We start from the raw sequence: 22336 nt of genomic DNA on the forward strand, positions 1-22336 counted from the left end.
TTAAGAAAATACATGTTTATTGAAAGCAGTTCTGTTCATCGGTATCCTACAGTGATGTTGCGATACAGAAAAATAAAGCTGCATTACAAACTGATTTTCTCTGGAAATTCTGACTCACTGGTTGCGACAATACTGTACTGTTTAATTCATATAATTCTCATATCAAAGCATGTAGAGATGTAGCTGCAAAATTATCCAAACACAAAACAATTCCCTCTTATAATGTCATAATGAGATAATCATAAAAATTCCACATCTGAAATATTAAAACAGAAATATAAGAGAAAAGGTATTATGTTTACAGGGCTGAGCAATATGAAGCAATATGGGAAGAAATTACAGTGTTCTGGTAGAGTAAAATGTACATGGAAGTCGAACAGGAACAGTCATCTTCTGCTGTCACATTTCAGAAATAATTCTGGAAAATCTGTGCATTTGCTTTGTATTTTTAATTCAGACAAAACTGTGTGACAATATAAAAAAGTTCCACACAATTACCATGATGGACATTATGTTATTAATATTGATATATTGCTCAGCCCTTGCTTATGAGACTGTCAACAGTTGCACACTGCCACATATGATACTGTGAAGTTAAAGACTGTGAATACTATAAATACTAACAACACCTGAGAAATGACATTAGAGATCAGTAGCGGTCATATTGAGGTCTCTGATGATGAGAGTTGTATCCCTGGTTGGAGCTTGGTGAGCCTGATTGATACCCACTTCCATGGCCCCATTGCCCTTGCCGGTCTCTGTCTCTGTCTCTGCTCCTGTCTCTTTCTCTGTCCCTGTCCCTATCTCTGTCATGCCAGTGCTGCTGCCCACGATGTTCTCCTCTCCAACCTCGGTCTCCTCCCCAACCCCGATCTCCTCCCCAGCCTCGCCCTCCTCCCCAGCCACGACCTCGCCGATCTTGGTACCTAAATGGAGACACAGGGGAATTAACAATCAATCTTTAACAACAGGTACACACAAAAAACACAGTTACGCCATAACCATGAAAGAGTAAATCTAGTTGTTCACTTGTGTATCCAGATTAAACAAACCAGATTTTTCCTTTACATGAAAGTTAAGAAATCAGATTTGTGGATAATAACCTGGTTATTACTTTGTTACAAATTTGAGCAGTTAGGTAATTTAAGAATAAGCGTCAAAGTAGTTTTTTACTGTTCAGGCTTGCCTTTCAATCCTACTGTTTATATGTTTTTACTTCTGGCTAATATTCGTGTCTATGAGTGTTGCTGTTGTGTTTTATCATAAAGCACTTGATAATGTCTGCAATAGAAAGGTGCAACAGTAATGCAACTTTACTTTGTAACCTAAACAAGTTGAAGTAAGTAAGCCTCACCTAAAATGGAAAGAGAGACTATTAAGATGATTTTAGCCCCACAATATACCATAATTGCATTTCCAAGGTTTTAACTGAGATGATTTCTAATCACATTTTCAAAACTGTACAGCCAGTTGCTGGAGTATTTTTTGAAAAGGAAAGAGCTATGTCTAAAAACTGACTGTGACCTTGAATGTATAAAGAGAGAAATTGTTCTTGTGGTTACATTTAAAATACTGGGGGAGTACTACTCAGCCTGTGAAAACTGGTTCTGTTGGAACTTTTGTAAAACTCTGAATTGATACATCTATGAAAGCAAAAGCAGTGAGAAAACTATACAGGTTGTAAACAAAACCGCTGGTTACTCAGATTTACTTGGAATAGAAAAAAATACAAATTGTGAAATTGCAATCTTAACTGGCTGATGTAAAAACACCCTTTTCAACCAAAAAGTCTCAAAAAGTGTGAAACCAGAGTCAGCATGTCTCCACTCTCACAGGTCTGCAAACTCCATGATGCAATACTAAATCACTGGAGTACCACTTTAACTTAAAACCAGTCGCCTCACAGCAAGAGGGTTCCTGTTTTGAACCCTTGGGTGGAGGTAGCCCCTCTGTGTGGAGTTTGCATGTTCTCCCTGTGTCAGTGTGGGTATTCTGCGTGTACTCCGGCTTAATCCCACAGTCCAAAGACATGCAGGTTAATTGGTGACTCTAAATGGTCGGTAGTTGGAATGTGTGTGTCTCCATATGTGTCAGCCCTGTGGTAGTCTGGTGACCTGTCCAGGGTGTACCCCACCTCTCTCCCACTGTCAGCTGGGATAGGCTCCAGGCCCCCTGCGACCCCCAACAGGATAAGCGGTCACAGAAAATGAATGGAATTGATTAATAACATGATTTTTGTCTACTTATTGTATTAATTTATTATTGTATATTACTGAATTGTTTGACTTTATGATCTATGAATACATTGCTGCTTGTTTTTTTAAACTGTGTCTTGAAAGGTGTCCTTGAGTGCTCTAAAATACGCCCATGAGTAAAATGCACTATTATTATTTATCATCAAATCATAACACTATATTGCCAAGTTCTTGCACACATTTAAATCGCATTTAAATGTACAATATAAATAAAGCTTTACCTGCCTACTTTGTTATCAGACAGTCAGTCCTTTTCACCATTGCCATAACAGAAGCATGTAAATTACAGATTATGAATGCCCACTTTGAGAGCTGTGGTTACATTACCTGTCCCTGCCTCTGTGGTGTCCACCTCCACGACTCCTCCAGTCCTCGACGATGGGTGGGGGGTCAGTTGGCCGTTTCAGATACTCCTGGTAGTCTTTGTCCTCAGATGTAAATCTGTGGGCAAACATCTCCTCGTAGGTCTGCGGTTTTTCTGTGGTCTCGGCCATGCTGCAATGACAGATGATGAGAAGCTGTAGAAACACTAATATATCACAACAAAGCTAATAATAATGATTAGCACAAAGACTAGTGTTTATTCTGTTTACTGGCAGATACACCTGTGTTCATGCGTCTTGCTTTTGCTGTGCTGCCAAATCCCCCATGCGGAACAATAAAAACTTGACTTATATTAGCTAACTAAGATTAGCTAACGTTAGCTAAATATACATACAGCACAACAATCACAATGATTGCATGTTTAACGCTAGCTTCGAAAACATACCTTTATTATTGTTAGCTGTCGAAATACACTAACATGCCTTGAAACGACTTCTTTTAAAGCAATGGAAAGAAATCCCAGGACCGGTACGTCGCTGAAACGCGTCCCCCCCGGAACAAAGGAACATATTTTAATGGTTCCGGGAGCGCGCGCACCTGCCACTGATTGATGGCTGTCACCTGCCAGTTAGAAACAACAGGCTCAACGGTTGATAGCAAATCCGCTTAAAGTCTGTTATTTGACACCAACAGTTGACTTTAAACCCATGTTATTAAGAAGTGTGTTAGCTAAAGATGCTAATAAGTGGCGCCGCTCATTTTAATTGGTGTAAATTAGCTTAATTTGGGAGAAATTGCTGGAAACAGTCGAAGTCACAAAAAACATGTAAGTGCACCTGTATTTTGAAACCCAATCATCGTTGTTGGTCGGTTTTCAACAGCATGTTTTATCAGTGTTCCGGGTGTAATAATGTCGTGGTTTAGGACTACAATTTGGGTTAAAACCACAGACACACACACAGACACACACAAACCGCAGATACCACAGGTTTAAGAAGTGTGGGTGGCTCTGACAGCAGCGCGAGCAGGTGGAAGCCGCTCCGTGTCGCTGCTGCTGCCCCTTCATATGAAACACAATCCAGTTGGGGAGGACGAAACTCTGCGCAGCCAGCAAGCAGGGGAAACGCAAACATTAACTTAATTCATCAGCGCCGATTGTTTGAGGACAGCGAGGAAGAAGCCGCGCCGAAGTGGGATTAATTGTGTCGCGTATCCTGAGGGGAGAAACAAACAGGCAAAGAGAGAAAACTTCCTGAAATGACCAGGCTTCTGTGAGACACAGAGCTTGACAACCCGGTGAATCGAGTTTCCGAAGAAGTGCTCTCATATTTCAGTTGTCTCTCAGCGGCAAGAGGACTTGCTCGAGGCTGGCGGACTCTTTGGACCGCTAATCATTTGTGTACTTTGCCTGCGCTTTAAAACATAATTTTCCTCTGTCAACCCGCAGCCAATAGAGCCAGTATCTAAAAAGGAGTTGTTCCTCAAGTCCGCGGCAATGGGGTGAGTAATCCAGAAAGCGCTGCTGCCCTTCAGAGCGCCTCTCATGACACCTGCACTGGCTGTAATGTTATGTTATATGTGTGTGTGTGCGGCGAATATACGACAAAATACCTCCACAACTGTCCACTTAACCTCTCAAGCCTCTGAGTAAATGTGATTATCATTGCCTTAATGCTTGTCTGTGGGTATGGAAGCAGAGGAAGACCCCAGTTTACTCTTTTATAGCCTGGATTATGTGGCAATGTGGGTAATTTAAGAGGTGACTTCAGCTTGTCTTCACTGTCTGTGAGATAATCATGTGTGAAAAAGCTTCATACCATATTTCTAATATGGATTTATATGTGATTTCATAGCAGAATATCATGTGGATCAGATTCCCCCACCTCCTGCTTATCTGTCTGTGGGAATATGGCTTTGAGAGGGTTACGATATGGAGGTGGCAAAGTCAACACTGCCCACTAATAAGGAGAGATGGTACTTCTTGAAGTGTGTGTGTGTGTGTTGTCCACAGGGCTGGAGGCACTGGTGCACTCTCATAGGTGTTTACAGGGTACAGTACATTATTTTGCCTTCACAGTCTACTGTGGTGTGAGTGTTGGCTCTGTGGCTCAATTCCATAGTTATGCAATCATCAGTTTGTCTCACATCTACATATATTACTGAGTTTTCTCTCTGGAGCACCTACTCCTCTTTGTGTGGCTTTTATTTGACTTAGAAATTGCATTAATGACAGCTCAGTGTAATTTATTTCACAATCTGGCCCTGAAAAAATTGATGTAAACTTTATAAAAAAGGTCCATTTGTGACATTAAGGAAACTCAGTTTATGTAGAAAATATTAGGCAAGGTGTGAATCAGAGGCAGCGTTAGTTTTTAGTCATGTAAAGTGCCACCCAATGCCACAGTGATTGTGTCTCCTGAGCAGACATGTTTGTGTGTGTGTGTGTGTGTGTTTGTGTATGTAAGAAACCAGTTCATCAGTCTCGACTCCTTCTTAAGAGTTTGGCATACTCACCCAGCAGGTTTGAAACTGGCAGGACTCAGTAGTGTTGTGTCATGAAACTGGCCCAGTGGACCAGCAGCAGCAGCAAGGAAGCCAGTCCAAGACAGGAGGTCACACCTACTGACAGAGACATGGAAACAAGTTTCCTTTGTCCGGTCCCTGGTTTCAGTCAGTGCCAACCAGCAGTATCACTTGACAGCTGAGTACTTTTTAGTGAAGGCGAAAACAAATGGCTCCCAGGAAATTTAATCTGACCAGCCGTTCTCTCAGAGTTACAAACTGGTGGGGTTTGTGTAGGGGTGCAACTAACGATTATTTTTATTATGTTCTAATTATTTTCTTCAATTAATTGTTTAGTCTATTAAATGTCAAAACAATGAAAAATGTCCATCTTAAGTTATAAGAACTGAGGGTGACATCTTGTTTTGTCTGACCAGCAGCCAGAAACCCCAAAGTATTTATTTATCATAGTGGACCAAGAAAACCATCAAATATTTACATTTATGAAGCTGAAACCAGCTGATTTTTGACATTTTTGTTTAAGAAATGACAACAAATTACATGAAATTGGCAGAAATTGAATATAGGTATATTTTTTGTCAGTGTGTAATCACCTGAAAAAAGGAGTTGTGTTTTCCTTACCTTAGAATGAGCCCATTATATCTTCATAGGAAGCATGCCCTCGTCCACGGAGTCTGCCATGTGGCACTGTCATGTTTCTACAGTAGCCCAGATGGACAAAGCAAACACTGGCTATAGATAGGGCCATTTGTATTTTGGCATTTTTGTGTCAGCCGCTGTAGTTAGAAGCCCTTCTGCCACAAGCAGCGTCATAAAAACACTGATTTGTAACGTTAAACTGTTTTATTCTCATTGGTCTCATTTATAAAACAGTGCATAGGATTCGTTATAAGATGTACATACAGACAAAAGCTGAAAAAAAAAGACCCCTGGCCCGTTTGTTTTGGAGAGGAGTCGACCTCTGCTGATACTTTAGCTCCCGATTAAACCACCTGAGCAATGATCACTGAAGGAATTCTTACCGGGGGAAGTTTCAGCTGGTTGCAATCTGCAATCCTCACTGCTATATTTCACAAAATCTTCCTATATCGTCCATGCTGAACCTTAAAACAGCTAATAAATTGTTGCAGATTTGTGTTCTGTCAAGTGACTAATCAGTTAATCAGCTAATTACTTCTAGGGCTGCAGCTAAAAATGATTTAGAATAGCTATTAATCTGTGGCTGATCATTTTGTCTGTCTTGTGAGTCTTTTAAATTTTAGAAAAGAGTTTAAAATATGGCGATCCCAGTGTCCTGAAGCCCAAGGTGAAGTAATTAAATTGCCTGTTTTCCCTAGCAGCAGCCCAAAGTCTGAAAGTATGGCGTTTCTTATCGAATAAGACATAGAAAAACAGGAAATTCCCCAAATTGAGAAGCGGAAACTTGGAAATTCTTTGTCTTGAAAAATTACCTGAAATAGTTTGATTATTTTTCTGAGGTGAACAATAGGTTTAAGCTCACATGCGTGCTTAATTGTGGAGTTCTAATTACACTTGGTAATCATTCAGTGTGTCCTGCTCTCAGTGACAAGTCAATATAGATAAAAGTGAGTTTGTGTGCGTTTGGCGGTGGGAACTATAGATCGTTTGTTGTGTTATTTGCAGGATTTAGGTGTCCTTTTGTTCCTGCTCTTTGCTCCTTAATGGAGTTAAAGATTAACTATAAGTCGCACAACATATTAACACCCTCCGTTATCTCTCTTTCTTTGTGCCTTTCCTACTCTGATCATGTGATCCATTAGAACCCTCCTGACCTTGACACATTTGTTATTGATCATGTCATTTCCACATGACTTGTAAAGCTAAATATTGTATCAGTCCAAATTATCATATTTTATGTGTGCAGCATGCCCAGTAATTTAAATGTTATCAAGACTGCTTGATTTAAAGAGGCCGAGGAAATGCTGATAATAACATGGGGCAAGTAAGTGATGATAATTGTATTTTTAAGTACAGTTTCGCAGCTTACGCTTTGCATGTTACTTTGCCTGAAAGCCTCTTCTCACAGAATAAGTGGTCACACAGTCAGCAGTGCAATCAGCATATTGCTATTTAAAATAAGCCATGCTGGGAGCAGCCCTAACGCAGGGATAGATGATAATCTCCTGGCTGGCAAGAGAGTGACAGCTAAAGGCTTAACACTCATTGATTAGGCTGTGTGACATGTGACGTGGCAGTGGGTCTCTTGGCTGCCCTGGCAGGACAGTAGACTCTTGGCCTAATTGGAGTGTGTGTTCTCTGGTTGAGGCTGATGGCGTCAGTGGAGGGTTGTAGAGGTGTAGTAGGGGAGAATAAGCAGGTCTCGCTGTTTAAGAATCATGGGTAAATGAAAGGGGACATACTGACGGCGGATTGGACGTCTCCTCACCAGATGGTTGAGGCCTAGGAGGCCATCTGCTGCCATGCTGCGCTTCTGTGGAGACTTCCTCACTTCCTTTTTCCCCAGCTCTCAGATTAAGTTGGGCTCTGCTTCCTAGAGCAGAGTGGTGGAGGGGGACCTGCTGTTGATGCTGGTTTGAATCTGGCCTGCTGCCTTTGTTGCATGGGGTTCTGTCTCTTAGCTCAGTGGACTATATGATGCCAAAACATTGGTAGTTATAATGAAGGTCACCTTTAATAGTCAAAAACAATGAGAAAATGATATAATTTGAAAACAACAGTAAGATTAAAAGAGTATTCAGTATAATACCAATATGGTAAAAATGTAGGATAACAACTAGGTTGAAGCTAATAATTAGATTAATTATTGATTAATCTAGCAATTACTTTTTTGTTCATCCATTTCATCCTGTGGTTTTTAACCTGGAGGTTAGATACAGTTTGGTAAATTTGGTGACGTATGATAGAGGTAAAAAGTTAACTATCCTATCTCAAAACATGTTAATCTCTTGACCCTTTCTTGTAAAATACTGCATGTTCTCTACTTCTTCAGGGCTCTGAAAATCCCTCAAAAAACAATCCGAGGAGAAAAACAAAACACTTTTCTGTTGAACTATTCACACCTCTCAACATACTAAAGGCCCACAAGCTAAAAGCCCTGGTTTACACTGTGAAAGATCCCTTTCATAACCTCTGTTAGCCCAAAGTGACGCCTTTAAAATTTTCTGTTTGGTCAGACTAAAAACTCAAAACCCAAAGGTATTAGATTAAAAGTGTAGAATGGAGTAACGCAGCAAATCCTTGACATTTTTGCTTGATCATTTTTTGCAGTGACTAATTTGATATCAAAATTGTTGTTGATTTATTTTTTGTTAAACAACTAATTGATTCAAGGATTAATCCTTTAAGCACTAAATTAAATTCAGTAACTTGCAGCAAATAGTCAAAGTGATGTATTCTACTACCAAATAATGCTGAACAAAACAAGAAAATGTAGTTGCTGTAGATCACTTTATTAGCAATGTTTCAGTCTTCATACATTAATGAATTTTACCTGTTGACGCTCTGAGGATTGGAGCAAGTGTTGATAAACTACAAGGAATCGATATCAAGTGTGAGTGTGCAGTAGGGCTGCACGACATGAGGAGATTATACGATATGCTGTAACATTGAGTATTGTGATAACGATATTACTTTTGATAAAAAGATACTAAAGTGTACTCAGTTTTGCATTCCTGCTGCTTTCAGTATGCTGCTAAAAATTTAACAAATAATAAAGATAAAAGGAAATTATTTCCGTTGAACACTGAATTGAACACAAAAAGCACTATTTCAGAAAGAATGATAGTTACATCTAAAGTTCAGTTTTCAGCTGATGCTCTTTTTCAACTAACTCAAAAAATCCCTGAGTGCAATGACACAGTCTTTCTCAATCTGTTTATCCCGCAAGTTGACATCAGGTGGCAATTAAAAATGATATATTGTGCAGCCGTAGCGTGCAGGATTTTTGTTTTTGAGTTATTGATCTGACACATCTGGCAGTAAGACTTTATGTTCTATAAGGACGTCTTTTACCACCTGGAAAACGTGGGGTCAGATGCTGGGTGCTATTCTTGTGCCACCTTTCAAGGGCATGGAGGCAGGTTGTGCCTGATGTTCCTTAAACATTTTTCCAAAATTCCTAAAATGTAACTTTTTTCTATTTCAATTATCTACCATTAAGTAGATTTTTTCTAAATTCAATTTTTTCCTAAAAATTCTTTTTCTAAAATTGTATTCAAAATTTAACATTTTTCTACTAAATCATTAACAATTATGTTTCATATATCTAGATGTCTTTTTTCAAAGTCCTAACAATTGTTTTGCAGACTCCCCCTCCTATAGGAATTCATTTTTCAAAAAACAGGGGTTCCCCCTCCTATAGGAATTCATTTTTCAAAAAACAGGGGTATTCTGTTCTTTTCTACCTTAAGTGGTGTTTAAATGCATTTTTCTCTTCCTGATTTGGCTGCATTTAAAATAATGATACTTTTTATTGTCTACTACTTTATGATAACTGTGTTTTTGAATTGTACTTTTGAAGTGTCTATATTCTGTCGTTTTTAGTCTTTAAGATTATACTTGAATGGAAATTGAGCCTTGATCATATTGTGCTTTTTTCCTGTCTCATCTGTGTGGCAATTTGTGTTGATTGTCGGCTCCTCCCATGGCATGTGCCTGTAATTGAAGACACTCCCTCTCATCATAGAGCTCACCTGTGTGTCCTATACAATGTTTGGTAGCTCAATGTCTTGTAAAACCCTGATGAAGATGGTCTAGTTGAAACGTTGGTACTTGAATAAAAGAAAATGTTTTTGCGTCTAGTCTTAGAGTGTGCACCTGACATCTTTTTTCAAAATTGACGTTGCTTAGTGACCATAATCAGCACTGGATCATAGAAATGCTGAGTTTGTGGCTGATCTTCTTGCAGGTGTTGTTTTTTAAGTGTATATTAAATATTGTCCATGTGACAGTAAAGCTGAGTAGCCCTGCACTAAAATGGTCAACTTGTCCACCATATTTATCATAGACGTATATTTACGGAAAAACGAGAGATATCTGGCAGCTGTGATTGATTATTCCTCATCACATGACATGGGGTTGGGGTTGTGTGCGTGCTGATGCATTCCAAAATGTGAGCTTTGTTTATCTCTGGGTGCAGCCGTCAACGCGTAGAAAAATAGACACTTAGCAATGCATGTGCACCACACTGGGGTCACTCTTGCTTTTAAGTGTCTAGATTGAAAACACTAGATTTGACAGCGCAAAAATCACAGCATGAGTCTTGGCCCTAAGAGGTTCGTTGTGATGGCTAACTATTTAATAAAGCTAAAATGCCTTTAAAAATAACATCTTAAATCATCATTTAGTAAAATATCAATCTGTTTTAAAAAGATAGTCATTAATATTATAGAGAAAACATCAGAAGACATCAAATGAAATCAAATGCAGTAGCACTGAATGTATATTCGGTCCCTCCCTTCCAACATTTGTTGCTTTCTGCACTACACCATCTACCAAAGAAGAAATGCCTCAAACTAACCTTTTAATAGATGAATGATACTGATAATAAAAACATTCACATCAAGTCGCTCTTAAGACAAACATGCTCCTTTTTGTAAATGTCAGGAGAACATAAAAGCATTTGTGTGGAGCTGCCATCGTTCTCTTCTGACTGATTAATTCATTCATTTCTGCTGTTTCACTATTAAATATTTGTCTCACTCAGCAGGGATCTTAGTCCAGGTTATTGCGCGCTACAGTATCTGCGAGCAACCCTGTTCTTCTTTGACCCCCCTGACATCATTAGCAGAGCTCCGTGTTTATTGCGATAAAAGCCCAGGTGGTGTTGTAGGGATGATTCCACAGAGCTTTCCTCTCCTGCCTTCTTTGCTCATTCACTCAGACAAAACGCAGCTCTCACTAATATTGCAGCCTCGCAGGTAAAAATGACGGAGAGCCTCAGCCCTGCTCGTCTGATATATGAGCGAGATTACACGGGCTAATGAGAAACCAAGTTATTAAATTCATTTTTTTTACGTTCACAAATGAATGCTGCACATTTGTTTCTAATTTGCTATTTTCATATAGTCAGTCACCAGATCTGTGCACCTTGTGACCCAGTTATGAGTTTCTCATTTTGCCTCTGTGACAGATTTGGGAGAAGATGTTCTTTTGTTACACGCTGCCACAGGAAAGCCAATTGTAGTTTATTGTCGTCCGCACCAGCAGAGAAATTGAGGAGGGATAAGTGCTCTAACTCGGTGTTCCTCCTCCTACTGTAGATCTTTAAGTGACTAATGCAGCTTTCGTCACTTAAGTTCTTTGAATAGACAGAAATGCAAATTCCCTGTATTAGTCAGACCACTTACCTTCAAGGACAGCGTTTTATACACATTCTGCTTGTGATATAATGACCTTTAGTAACTGATGTAGCCTGGTGATTTTCCTGTTCTAATGCCCATCTCATGGAGACAAATAATCTGTGAAATGTGAATTCAGCATAATAGCACTTGAAGTGGTGGAGTAATGTGATGTGTTCACTGTCTGTACTGTACATCGTACGCATTTATGCCTCCAAAGTTGTGTCTTTTGTTCATATGGCTGTTTGCTGCACAGAGAGTGCTTTCATCCTGTCACTGACAATAACGTGGTGCATCTCACTGAAAATGTTCAGGTTTCTGTTTTGCCTCCGGAGGATTCAAAAGGGGAAAACATATCTACTTATAAACAGGCCAGTGATGTTATAAAGTCCCACTGGCAGAAAGATGTTGTCTCACTAATGAAGAGATCCTATTAAAGCGTTACAGGCTCGTTCATATCATTGTGCCTGTGGGTCTGCACCCAGTAGTACCTGGATGTACAGTGCGCTAGATTATTCCTCCTCAGTCCATTTCACACTCCAAACATGGTGTAAAACCCAGACATTGTGTGTTGATGTTATCTCTCTGCTGGCCCATTCAGAGGGAGACTTGACACCTCTGTAACAAAAAAACACTTATTTTACTCAAGTTTCACAGGACAGCAAAAAAAACCATCAACTTATCAAATAACAAATAAGTTTGCACCTTTTGTATTTAATTTTTAAGCACCTCTTCATTGTCAGATTCAAACCTAACACCCATTTATCTCTGTTTGCATAACTATATGTGCTTCCTCACATGTGCTGTGTGATTTCTGGAGCTGGTAAAGTGACATTACGTTCACTGTCTGTAGGAACGTGAAGAATGTTGCAGTGCACTAAAGCTGCTGAGTGCTGATATATGTCAAACAGGCTGAAAAAGCCCCCACAGCCTGATCAGTGTATGACCTCCGATTCCCAGTTCATTCATCAATAATCTAAACAGCTGACAGTTGTCACTTTCATTTGAAAAGAGAGGTGGATGGCTGTGATTGATGGGGAACGTTTGTTTGTGGAATGAGCCTGAAGTGAATTCTTAAACTCAGGAATCTGGACGAGGCTGTTTTCTCACTCGTTGGAAGATATACCTGAATTCTACAGGCGTAGCAGAGCACAAATGCAACGTGACCGCAACCCCTCGCATTAAAATCACCTTCCAAACTCTTAGTCAAAGATAGAAGCCGCCTGCTGTTATTCACACTTCCTCTCAGGATACGGTGTCATCCTGCATCATCTTAAAATGTTGTCTTTAAGCAGCAGGATTATCCCTCTCTCAGCAAACTTCACTTAAACTCAGGAGAAAACAGTGTTTGGATAAATCACAGGTAGTGATCAAGCTAACATTTTAAAGGATTTAAGAAAACAAGAGGCCAGCAGGCTTAGTCGTGCATCACTTACAATATTGCTGCAGCTCAGACGTATTGTAGTGCAATTATTTAGCAGACGGACATGGCAGCCTTTTGCAACACTTTTTTCATATTTCTAGATACAATTTGGTTTAGTCCTTAGGTTTCTGGCTGTCAGCGCATTCCTACGTTTTTAATTTATTCTTATGCCTGTACACAACACGATTGCTTCATCATCAGTGTGGATGGGCCCGAGGTGGGTGTGTAGGTGTACGTAGGCATTGATAGTGCGATACTTAGTCAAACCTGCTCCCCCCACACAGAAACACACACACAGAAACACACACACACACACACACCTGTAAATAATTTAAAGCACCAGATGGGACAGAGCACCCGACAGTCAGCAGTAGAAAGAATCCAGCGGTCATGAAGTCCCAAATGTCGCCTTCTTCTTCTTTTTTTTTTATCCAATAAAATCAATCAACCTAATGCTTTTTATCTCAGAAAAGCAGATCACTGGATTCCACCAACAGTTGTCTGAGTGCATCCATGTGTTCAGCAGTGGCCTTTCACTTCTCTTCCCCTGCCAGTGTGAGCTGGCTCCAGACACTGCCACTGCAAAGGTCAGCGTGTGTGTGTCTGTGTGTGTGGGTGTGTGTTTGCGTGTGTATGTAAAGCGACAACAGTGATCTGTATAATGGGTTTTGTTGTTCCCAAAGCAGATGAAGACTGAGATTAGGCTTAAAAAGGACAGTGAATTTATTAGGCTTTCATTTCTGTGAGAACCATAATCCCAATGGAAGTAAAAGCTTTATTAGCTCATGAATTTTCGCTGCCTGCCTGCCTGCCTGTCTGTCTGACATTATTTTCCCCAGGATCTCATAGTAGTACATTAAAGTAATACTGAACTGAATGTTCTCTTGTCAACTTGCTTTGCCAGTTTCTATACAGCATTACAAAAACAATGGCACCATCTGTGCACTGTTAATGAACCCTCTTGCTATACAGGAAATGTGCTTATGTTTCTATCTTTAGCAGCTTTTTTTAGTATCATTTTAGTGACAATTTAAGAACATACTCTCAGATGATTTGGATTTAGGCTCTTTTTTTTTCTAATCACATCCCTGCACTCTTAAAAATCGCAATATTTGTAATGGCTTTTGTTGGGCGTGAATTACTTCTTTGCTGCACCAAGCAAAGTGTGGCTGTGTCACTGTGTCCAGTTCACACATTTAGCTGAAATCCTTCATGTCATTAAAGTAAATGGCAGGCCAAGAGGGGAAAGTAATCGAGGATAGAGGATCAGGATTTCACAAGGTTTACAACAAAAAATTGATGTTGTAGAAAGTTTGCCAGAAAAGCTCACGCCTGGGACCATGTTTGTGACCAAGTGGGATGACCATGTGCAGTGGAGTTTAGTGATGAGTCATTTTTTTCAGTAGCCTCTGATCTGAAGCATGTTAGGGACTTTACAGAGAATGAGTCTCCAAAGATCTAAGGGAAAATTCTGCGTAGGAACAACACAATTAAACAAAAAAGTAAAGAACACCCAACAGCTTGTTGAGAACACAAACAGGCCGAAAACATTTCTGACCAAAATCAGTTAATTTCAATAGAATCAATGCGATGAATGCTTTTGCATAAAGTTCTTTAGTGAAGTTTGACACACAGGTTTGCTTTGTTAACCAGTTGCAAACCATGATGAGTGACAGTGCCGACTTTAGAGGGAACATAGAGGAAGAGTCTGAAATGAAGGAAGTTAGCATATAAAATATGTTACACTTTTTAGATTTATATACATTCACATCCCCATGTTGGGACGGCACAGTGGTGCAGTGGTTAGCACTGTCACCTCACAGCAAGAGGGTTTCTGGTTCGAGCCTGGGGTGGGGGGTTAGAACCTGGAGTGGGGAAGTACCTCTGTGCGGAGCCTGTATGTTCTCCCCTGTGTCAGCGTGCATTTTCTCTGGGTACTCCAGCTTCCTCCCACAGTCCAAAGACATGCAGGTTGATCGGTGACTCTAAATTGGCCGTAGGTGTGAATGTGAGTGTGAATGGTTGTCTGTCTCTATGTGTCAGCCCTGTGATAGTCTGGCGACCTGTCCAGGGTGTACCCCATCTCTCGCCCATAAGCAGTTATGGAAAATGTATGAATGAACATCCACATGTCGCTATAACATCCCCATGTTGCTATAAGCATTCCTGCAGTCGATTTTGAATGAGAGCATGCATGGGGGAGCGGGGCTTCGTAGCGTGTGTACGAGCGGCAAGTCCGCTCTATTTCAGTGCACCAGTGCACTGTTTAACAAGTTACTGTGAGGGCCAGGAAAGTAGTTTAAATGGAGCGTAACCTGTTATCAAGCAGCAGCATCCACGTAATTGTCAGCTGACAAAACACTGTCGGCTGACAGGTGACAAATAATTGACAGTATTGTACACAATATGATTTTATTTGAGTCTGAATGACATTGATCAGTACTGTGTCTTATCAGTCTCCCATGAATCATTTGTGTTATGTGTTCCCGTTCAATTTTAGCAGCAAATCTGGCTGATTTGCCGGCTACCATACCCATCAAATGGTGTGCAGACTCCACCTACTTGCCCTATGTGGTTATGGTGCGGACCCAGTGATTGACACTGCATCAGAGACTCCTCCTGGCTCTGATTGGTTGTATTTGTTTGTGGTGAATTCTTGCAAAAGTCATTAGAAGCACCAAGAGGAGCGGGAGAAACATGTTTCCTTCACATATTATCTGTCAGGATATAGTGACAGTTTCAGCAAATATGACAAAAGAATTTTTTTTTATAAAAGTTACCTACTATAGCTTTAATCTAGCGCATGTAGGCAGTTTATCATGAAGCTTCCAGCAGGACTTGCTTATTGTTTGAGGACACATGACAGATTTTCATGTAACCATGCACATGATATAAGATAAGATAAAACTTTATTCATCCAGAAGGAAGTTGCTCTGCAGCAATATGACATCGGAAGAATGCAAATATACATAGTGTAAATAGATCCATGATGAGGACGATGATCCAAGAAACACATTTTTAAGAAGGAGAGACCAGGATGACTTTACATGCAAAACATCCCCAGACAAACCAACAGCATAAAAGATAATGAGATAAGAAGACAAACACCGAGACGGAAACGCAGAGGTGATATATCAACTTTTTCAAGTAGGCTATAAAGGGAGGTGTGAAGCATTTAGTGCCCAGTAAACTTCACCCTGTCTGAAAAACACATTCACTTCACATTTTGACTTCCAGCAAGATAAGTACATCCCATCTGTCTCCCCCATATTCTTCATCTGCAGCCATTATTGAGTTCTTGAGGTGTCCTTTGATCCCTCTCATCCAGCCACTCCACCTAATTATTCTTCGCTCTTGGAACTTTATAGAGGAGCATCACAACCACCTGCACTCACCTTTTTAAAATGAGAGCTTCCAGTGGATAATTCAAACTTGCTGGGTCTGGTCCCTGCAAAGCACTACACCGTTTTAAAAGTACAACTAGTTTTTCACTTTCAGCAGTGGTGTTCTTTCAATGGCAAGTGCCAAGACTGTATGGAACTGAGATTATGAGTCTACTGCGTACAGGTGTGGTTATTTTTACCACAAGCTGCACTTTAACGTCCTAGAAATATTCTTGGATGTGACAACATGGCTTTTGATGTTGAATCTAGTAAAGCTAGAAAAGTATGACGCAGCCTTTCTGAAGATTGGATTAAATGTGTAGCTGTCCTATCTTTTTCAGTCATGCAGTCTGTAGAGTACAAATATTATCACCTGCAGCATTGTAAAAGTAAAAGTACTTTAAGTGTATAGTATGCATGCATAGTATGCTGTTCACTTTGATGCTTTAAACAGAAAACATTGAAAGCGGAGAGGGGGGTTCTCTGAACATATTTTCAAAACAGCTTTCAACTCAGCATCCCAGTCAGGCTATGCTATTTGTGCGTGTGTGTGTGTGTATAGTGACAGTGAGTGAGGATAATCACAGTGTCTAGAGAGAAAGCGACGTGTCTGTGTAAAGACGAGAATTTCCACTGTTGTTTTTTTCAGTCTGCAGTCATTCAAGTTTAACAGGTGGTCTGATCCTGCTCCTTCATCCTCATGTTGATGCTTCTCTTCTGAATCACACGGGCAGCGAGCTGCTTGTTGTCGGGAGGCAGATTACTTGAACCTCTCAAAGACATGATTTCAAACTATTCCCCATCACAGTCATTGTTGAGTTGGGTTTTGATAGCTAATTCCATTTTAGATTTGAGTACAATTTGGTGAAATACCCAGACTTGCAGCTTCCTTATTTAAAACTGTCGGTAAGTCAAACAGATACTTTGCCAATTTTTCAACCAGCTTTGTATCACAACAGTGTGGGTAGTATGTGTAAATGAACTGTGGAAAACTTCCTCCATCTCACAAGTGCCCAGATCTCCCTGCTCATCTCTAAGCTTAAATCTGGAGGATTTTTTGCTGGCTCTCGGGCTCGGGTTTCTCAAATTACAGATTGTACTTCCTCGTTATCATATGCCCGCCACCACGGACACACAGAGAAGAAGCGATCGAGAGAGAGATGCCTTCCTTTCTCTGTTTCTCCAACTAAGACCAAACTCTGATCAAACTGTAAATCTAGGCAATGCTGATAAACTACAAGAGTTTGTGAAAAGGAAATAGGTGAATTTACTGTATTGTAAGAAGGGAGTATGAAAAAACTGAGTTCAGACCTTTAAAAATAAGCAGTGCTGATCAAATATAATGTTATGTCACCTACCAGCTGGAGCATTTATTGGTCCGGTGCTGGGCAGTGTTGTCTGGTGGTTGTAGGTTTTCTACCTCTTGAGCAAACTGTTTTCTCTGGTCATGTAGCACCAATTTAAAAGTATTTGTGTCTTTCTACTGCATAGACAGCCCAGTTGTATAAAAGAAACATCTTTCCAGCAGTTAAATACAGTCTATAATGCTACTGTCTTTAGTCAGAAGATTTAATACTGGATTTGGAATATGACCAGATGTAGCAGTACCACTAGTACAGACAAACTTAAATGATATTTTACTGGTTGGAGTTGGTTAATCACGATGAGTGTAAGTCATGTTAACATTGTGCTTTCCAATACAGTTTAGGTTTGCTCTATAAAGGTAACTCACCATTGATTTTATTGTAGGTTTAATTTCAGGGTTTGAAATGAAAACATTATTTTACCATTGACGTTAATAGCTTTGCTCATCCTCCTAGTACTCATATCACTCATTACAATGTTGGCGCTGGAGGAACTTTGTAACTGCTGGCTATAATTGTCATGGTTTAATATCGATTGAGATCCTCCTCCTATGACACAAAATCATTAGGGTAAAATAATCGGTATCGACCAAAGAAAATAAAATAAAACATCACTAAAATAGTTAAAATGATTAAGAGCTGTTCTGCAATGAGCCATGCATACAGTTTTTCTTTTTTAGAAATTGAGAAATGTTTTTACAGGCTGAAGAGTACAGACGCAATGTGAAGAAAGTTGTTTCTAATAAGGCTGGGTGATATGGCTGAAGTTATTCCCACGATGCCAAGAACATTTCTCCAAATGTGAATCTCTGAACACATTTAATGTCCACACACACCAGACTATCCGGCACATCACTGCTTATTCTGACAGATTTTACTTCAAAATAGTTGTTTGCCTTTCTCTTTTTACGACTCTACAGTGAGTCTTCTCTCGTTTCACTGTGTTACCACAAGTAGATAATTGTCTGGATGTATGTGGTGCACAAGTGAAATCTTCCATTTGACAAAAGATGGGAGTACATACGCATGGACAGTCTCACACAAACACCTAGATATGTGTTACCGACGCCTGTGAGAAGGGAGGGGGTGTTGATGTGCTCCTGGCTTTGGTTTAAGATTTAGTGTTTGTTACATTATCACCTGCTTGTCCAAGCTGAAACTCTCAGGACTCTGTATCTCTGGAGACACAACACAGCGTCCCTGTTCCCTGTGGTTACATATTGTGTGTCTCACAGTGATCCTTTGCTCATATTGCACCTCTCCTCTGTCCTCTGCTGTCCAGGGAGCAGCCGATCTACACCACCAGGGCCCACGTCTTCCAAATCGACCCAACCACCAAGAAGAACTGGGTCCCTGCCAGCAAGCAGGCCGTCACCGTCTCTTATTTTTACGACAGCACACGCAACAGCTACCGCATCATCAGCGTGGATGGATCCAAGGTATGTGTGTGTGTGCATACTATGTGTCTGTGTGTGAGTATGATGGGAAACATTTAACTGCACTCAGGAGAGATAGTTGAGGCCGAAGAGGAGCTCTCAAAGCCAGAATTTAACAAAAGGAAATGTGAAGCATGTTAATGTTAAATCAAATCTGCAGCTCCCATTGATGAACATTAACCCAACACTGGACCATTTAATATTCCTGTGCTCTGCTGCTTCTGGTGTGAGGACAGTCATCTATGGCTGCCTGTTTTACCCTTCAAACATCCGACTCATTAAAACACTGGGGGAAAAAAACACTGAAATCAATATCATGATAGGATATTTTCCATCAATACATGTGTATGGCAAATATATGAAAAATCACAAATAAATGAACCGTGTTCCACCATCATGCTTTACACCAGACCAAACTCTTTATATGTGCTAAACAACAGCTTAACAGCTAATCTTAATTACATGCTCTGAGTCATGAAAAGCAACTAATTATTGTTTTCACTGTTGATTAATGTGGTGATCATTTTTTCAGTGTATCAAATAATTGTTTTGACTATAAAAATGCCCATCACAGTTACTCAGAATACAAGGTTATGTCTACAAATCACTTGTGTTTTCATGGCCAAAATCAAAATATAGTCAGTTGACAAACAGATAAAAAGCAGAGAAGCAGCAATATTTTTATAGTTGAGGAGCTAAAAAATATTAAAGTGTAGGCTCGACATTATTTCTTGATAAATGACTAATGATTAGAAGAAGAAAGAAGTAGAGGAAGAAGATACACTTTATTAATCCCTGAGGGGAAATTCAATTTTTCACTCTGTTGTCATATACACAGGCCTGAAGTACACACACATGCACAGACAGGACCTATACATGCATTAAATGTAGATGTCAGAGCTGTGGGCTGCCTATGGACAGGTGCCTTGAGTAGTTAGGGGTTTGGTGCCTTGCTCAAGAGCACCTCAGCAGTGCCCAGGAGGCAAACTGGCACTTCTCCGACTGCAGTCCATGCTCCATATTTGTTCCGGACAGGGACTTGAACCGGCGACCCTCCGGTTCCCAATCCAGATCCCCATGGACTGAGATGGTTTATTCACTTACTGATTAATCGACTTATCTCTTAGCTCCAATTTGGACATAAATTTGTTGGTCAATAATTATATGGAATTATCACCATGGCATGATTTAAGTCTCTAAATGATAATAATTTATCACTCAGCCCAAATTGTGATGTTTATCAGATGAGATAATTGTTGTTTCACAGCTGGAAAATTAGAGTCAGAAAAGCACAGCCTGGAAAAAAAAAAAAAAAGAGACATCTCATAGTAAAAAAAAAAAAGAGATCTTAGAGAATGCTCTTGTCATTCCCAGGGCGTCAAATACTGCCACTTTGCCCTGCCCCTCGGCATGTGATATCAATGCTGGTCAACTGGTTGAGAGTATATACACCATACATAATATCACATTTCTCATGTCATTTGTACACGACTAAACATAATTATGTCTAGGCCCACATAGCATCACTTTAAATGTGATTCAGCCTGCTGCCTAGATAAATTGGTCTCTATTAAGATAGCTATGAGTTTATTTAAGGTTTACAAATATATGTTAATGGTTCAGTGCAGAACAGTAAGATGTAGGTTAGAAATTAGGGTCTGAACATCAGCAAACATCCCCGTTAACAAATTACCAACAGCAGCCAAGAGCTGCACACCTGCTGTGTGGCAATTAAACCCAATTATGTATAATTTACTATCATCAGCAAACGGCCAACAGAAGTCACACTTCAGGGACTGTAGTGTTTTTAAATATTGGTCCCACTGGATCAGCTCTTCTTCTCTCCACTCAGATCCTTCTGCATTGATTTTTGACCTGATGTTATGTTTTTCTTTTGATTTTTTGTGTGTTGAAGAACCAGGAATCGTTTGGTTATATAATATGATTATTTTTCAAAATAATTTTGATTTGTTTCCAGAAGAGCTTGATGTTGAGCTTAAATCATGCGTGTGATAATAGACACTGTACGAGTGTGCCTATGTCCCATATTCACACCTTCTTCCTCCACTAGCTGAAAGAGTAGATTATGTGTTTCCATGGCGATCTTGTCTCTGTGTGAAAACTGGAGGAGAATTATGACAGAGGTAGTATCCCTCTGCTGACACTGTCAGGCAATCACTTTTCCCACAATCTTAAATCACAAAGATTACCTGCAGAGCCACTTCAGGGACCAAACAGGTCGACGGTTGTTTGAATCTGTTTGTGTCCTCATAGTTTGTCTTTTTGCCATGCACCTCTGTGTTTGGGTGAAGGGCCTGTAGAGTTCAGGAGTTAGGATTACCAACCCAACAGCTGAGGGGTGGGTCTCACAGGAACTCGACACAGATATATACAAATATAGAGTATTTGCATGGTAAGCAGTTTCTGCCAGTGCATGGAACTTCTTAAAGTGAAAAATAAATGCAAACAGCATATGGGATTTTAGTTCTGTTGTGATTTTTACATCAGGAATACATTTTCTTGTGCAGGTTAATCTTTGAAATAAATAAATACGCATTATTTCTGTTTTCCTGCAAAGCATTGTGAGTCAAAATATGTTAGCTTCAAAATAGCTCTCTTCCCACAGCTAGAAACAGAGAGGCAAGACTCTAATCTGTTATGTCATCAAGCAGCACTTATGCAGCTACAGCACTGACAATACTACTTGCATGTTTTATTTTTACAAAAGAAAATGTCAGAAAAACATCTAAAATGTACTTAATTTCTCGTTATATGCATCTATATGTTTGTATGTCCTCTGTATCGTCAAGGCCAGGAGTCCTCTCTCTGCTCCCCCACTCTGTCAGCCTCCCTGTCCTGTTGTCTCTCCACTCTCCTGTGACCTTGAGTAACAGAGCAGTGCGTGTCATATAATGTCTGCAGGCAGCAGCTATATGTGAGCCATGAAGATTAACATCTATTAAATAAAAAGTTATGTCAGTTAAAATGGAGATGACTCCCACTGATTTCAATTTTAATCGTGTTTCCAGTTAATTTAAGTGAGTAAAAGTGATGTGGGTCTGAGCAAAGTAACCGAAAGCGAGGGAATGTTGAGTCATTTCGAATGAATGTTAAATATAGTTTGTATTATGTACACTAGCTGCAAGGGAGACAGGTCTGTCTAGAGGAATAGTCTGTGCTGCTGTGCACACTAACTATGACAGACCGTCAGCTTATATTCGTCCATCCGTGATGGCCGGGCAACTCGGTGATGATGATATGGCAAGTAGAGGAGCATATCAGCATTTTTGACTCTCGCTCCTCCTGAA

At 40.0% G+C, this 22336-nt stretch overlaps 2 protein-coding genes across 2 annotated transcripts in view; one reads left to right on the forward strand and one right to left on the reverse strand.

Moving 5' to 3' along the window:
• On the reverse strand, positions 1-3173 carry LOC126390597 (RNA guanine-N7 methyltransferase activating subunit-like). The gene is made up of 3 exons (XM_050044980.1): positions 3025-3173; positions 2583-2750; positions 1-926 (listed from the first exon to the last, which is right to left on the reverse strand). The coding sequence occupies exons 2-3, from the start codon at positions 2747-2749 to the stop codon at positions 650-652; spliced, it is 444 nt and encodes a 147-aa protein (XP_049900937.1). The 5' UTR covers position 2750; positions 3025-3173; the 3' UTR covers positions 1-649.
• Positions 3174-3326: 153 nt separating this feature from the next.
• The window catches only part of homer2 (homer scaffold protein 2), a 45117-nt gene continuing 26107 nt past the window's right edge, over positions 3327-22336 (forward strand). Inside the window, exons 1-2 of the mRNA XM_050044957.1 lie at positions 3327-4079; positions 18875-19031. Coding sequence (XP_049900914.1) covers positions 4075-4079; positions 18875-19031 — 162 coding nt within the window. The 5' untranslated portion in view covers positions 3327-4074. The remainder of the gene's footprint in view (positions 4080-18874; positions 19032-22336) is intronic.

Source organism: Epinephelus moara, chromosome 1 (genome assembly GCF_006386435.1).
Source record: "Epinephelus moara isolate mb chromosome 1, YSFRI_EMoa_1.0, whole genome shotgun sequence".
In the NCBI taxonomy this organism is placed as follows: domain Eukaryota; kingdom Metazoa; phylum Chordata; class Actinopteri; order Perciformes; family Serranidae; genus Epinephelus; species Epinephelus moara.

What these genes read in the sequence shown, in the direction of transcription:
- LOC126390597 (XM_050044980.1), bottom strand. Translation starts at nt 2,749, where the DNA reads ATGGCCGAGACCACAGAAAAACCGCAGACCTACGAGGAGATGTTTGCC. An exon ending in CACCACAGAGGCAGGGACAG is followed by an intron (nt 927 to 2,582) that starts GTAATGTAACCA and finishes GTCTCCATTTAG; the next exon opens with GTACCAAGATCGGCGAGGTC.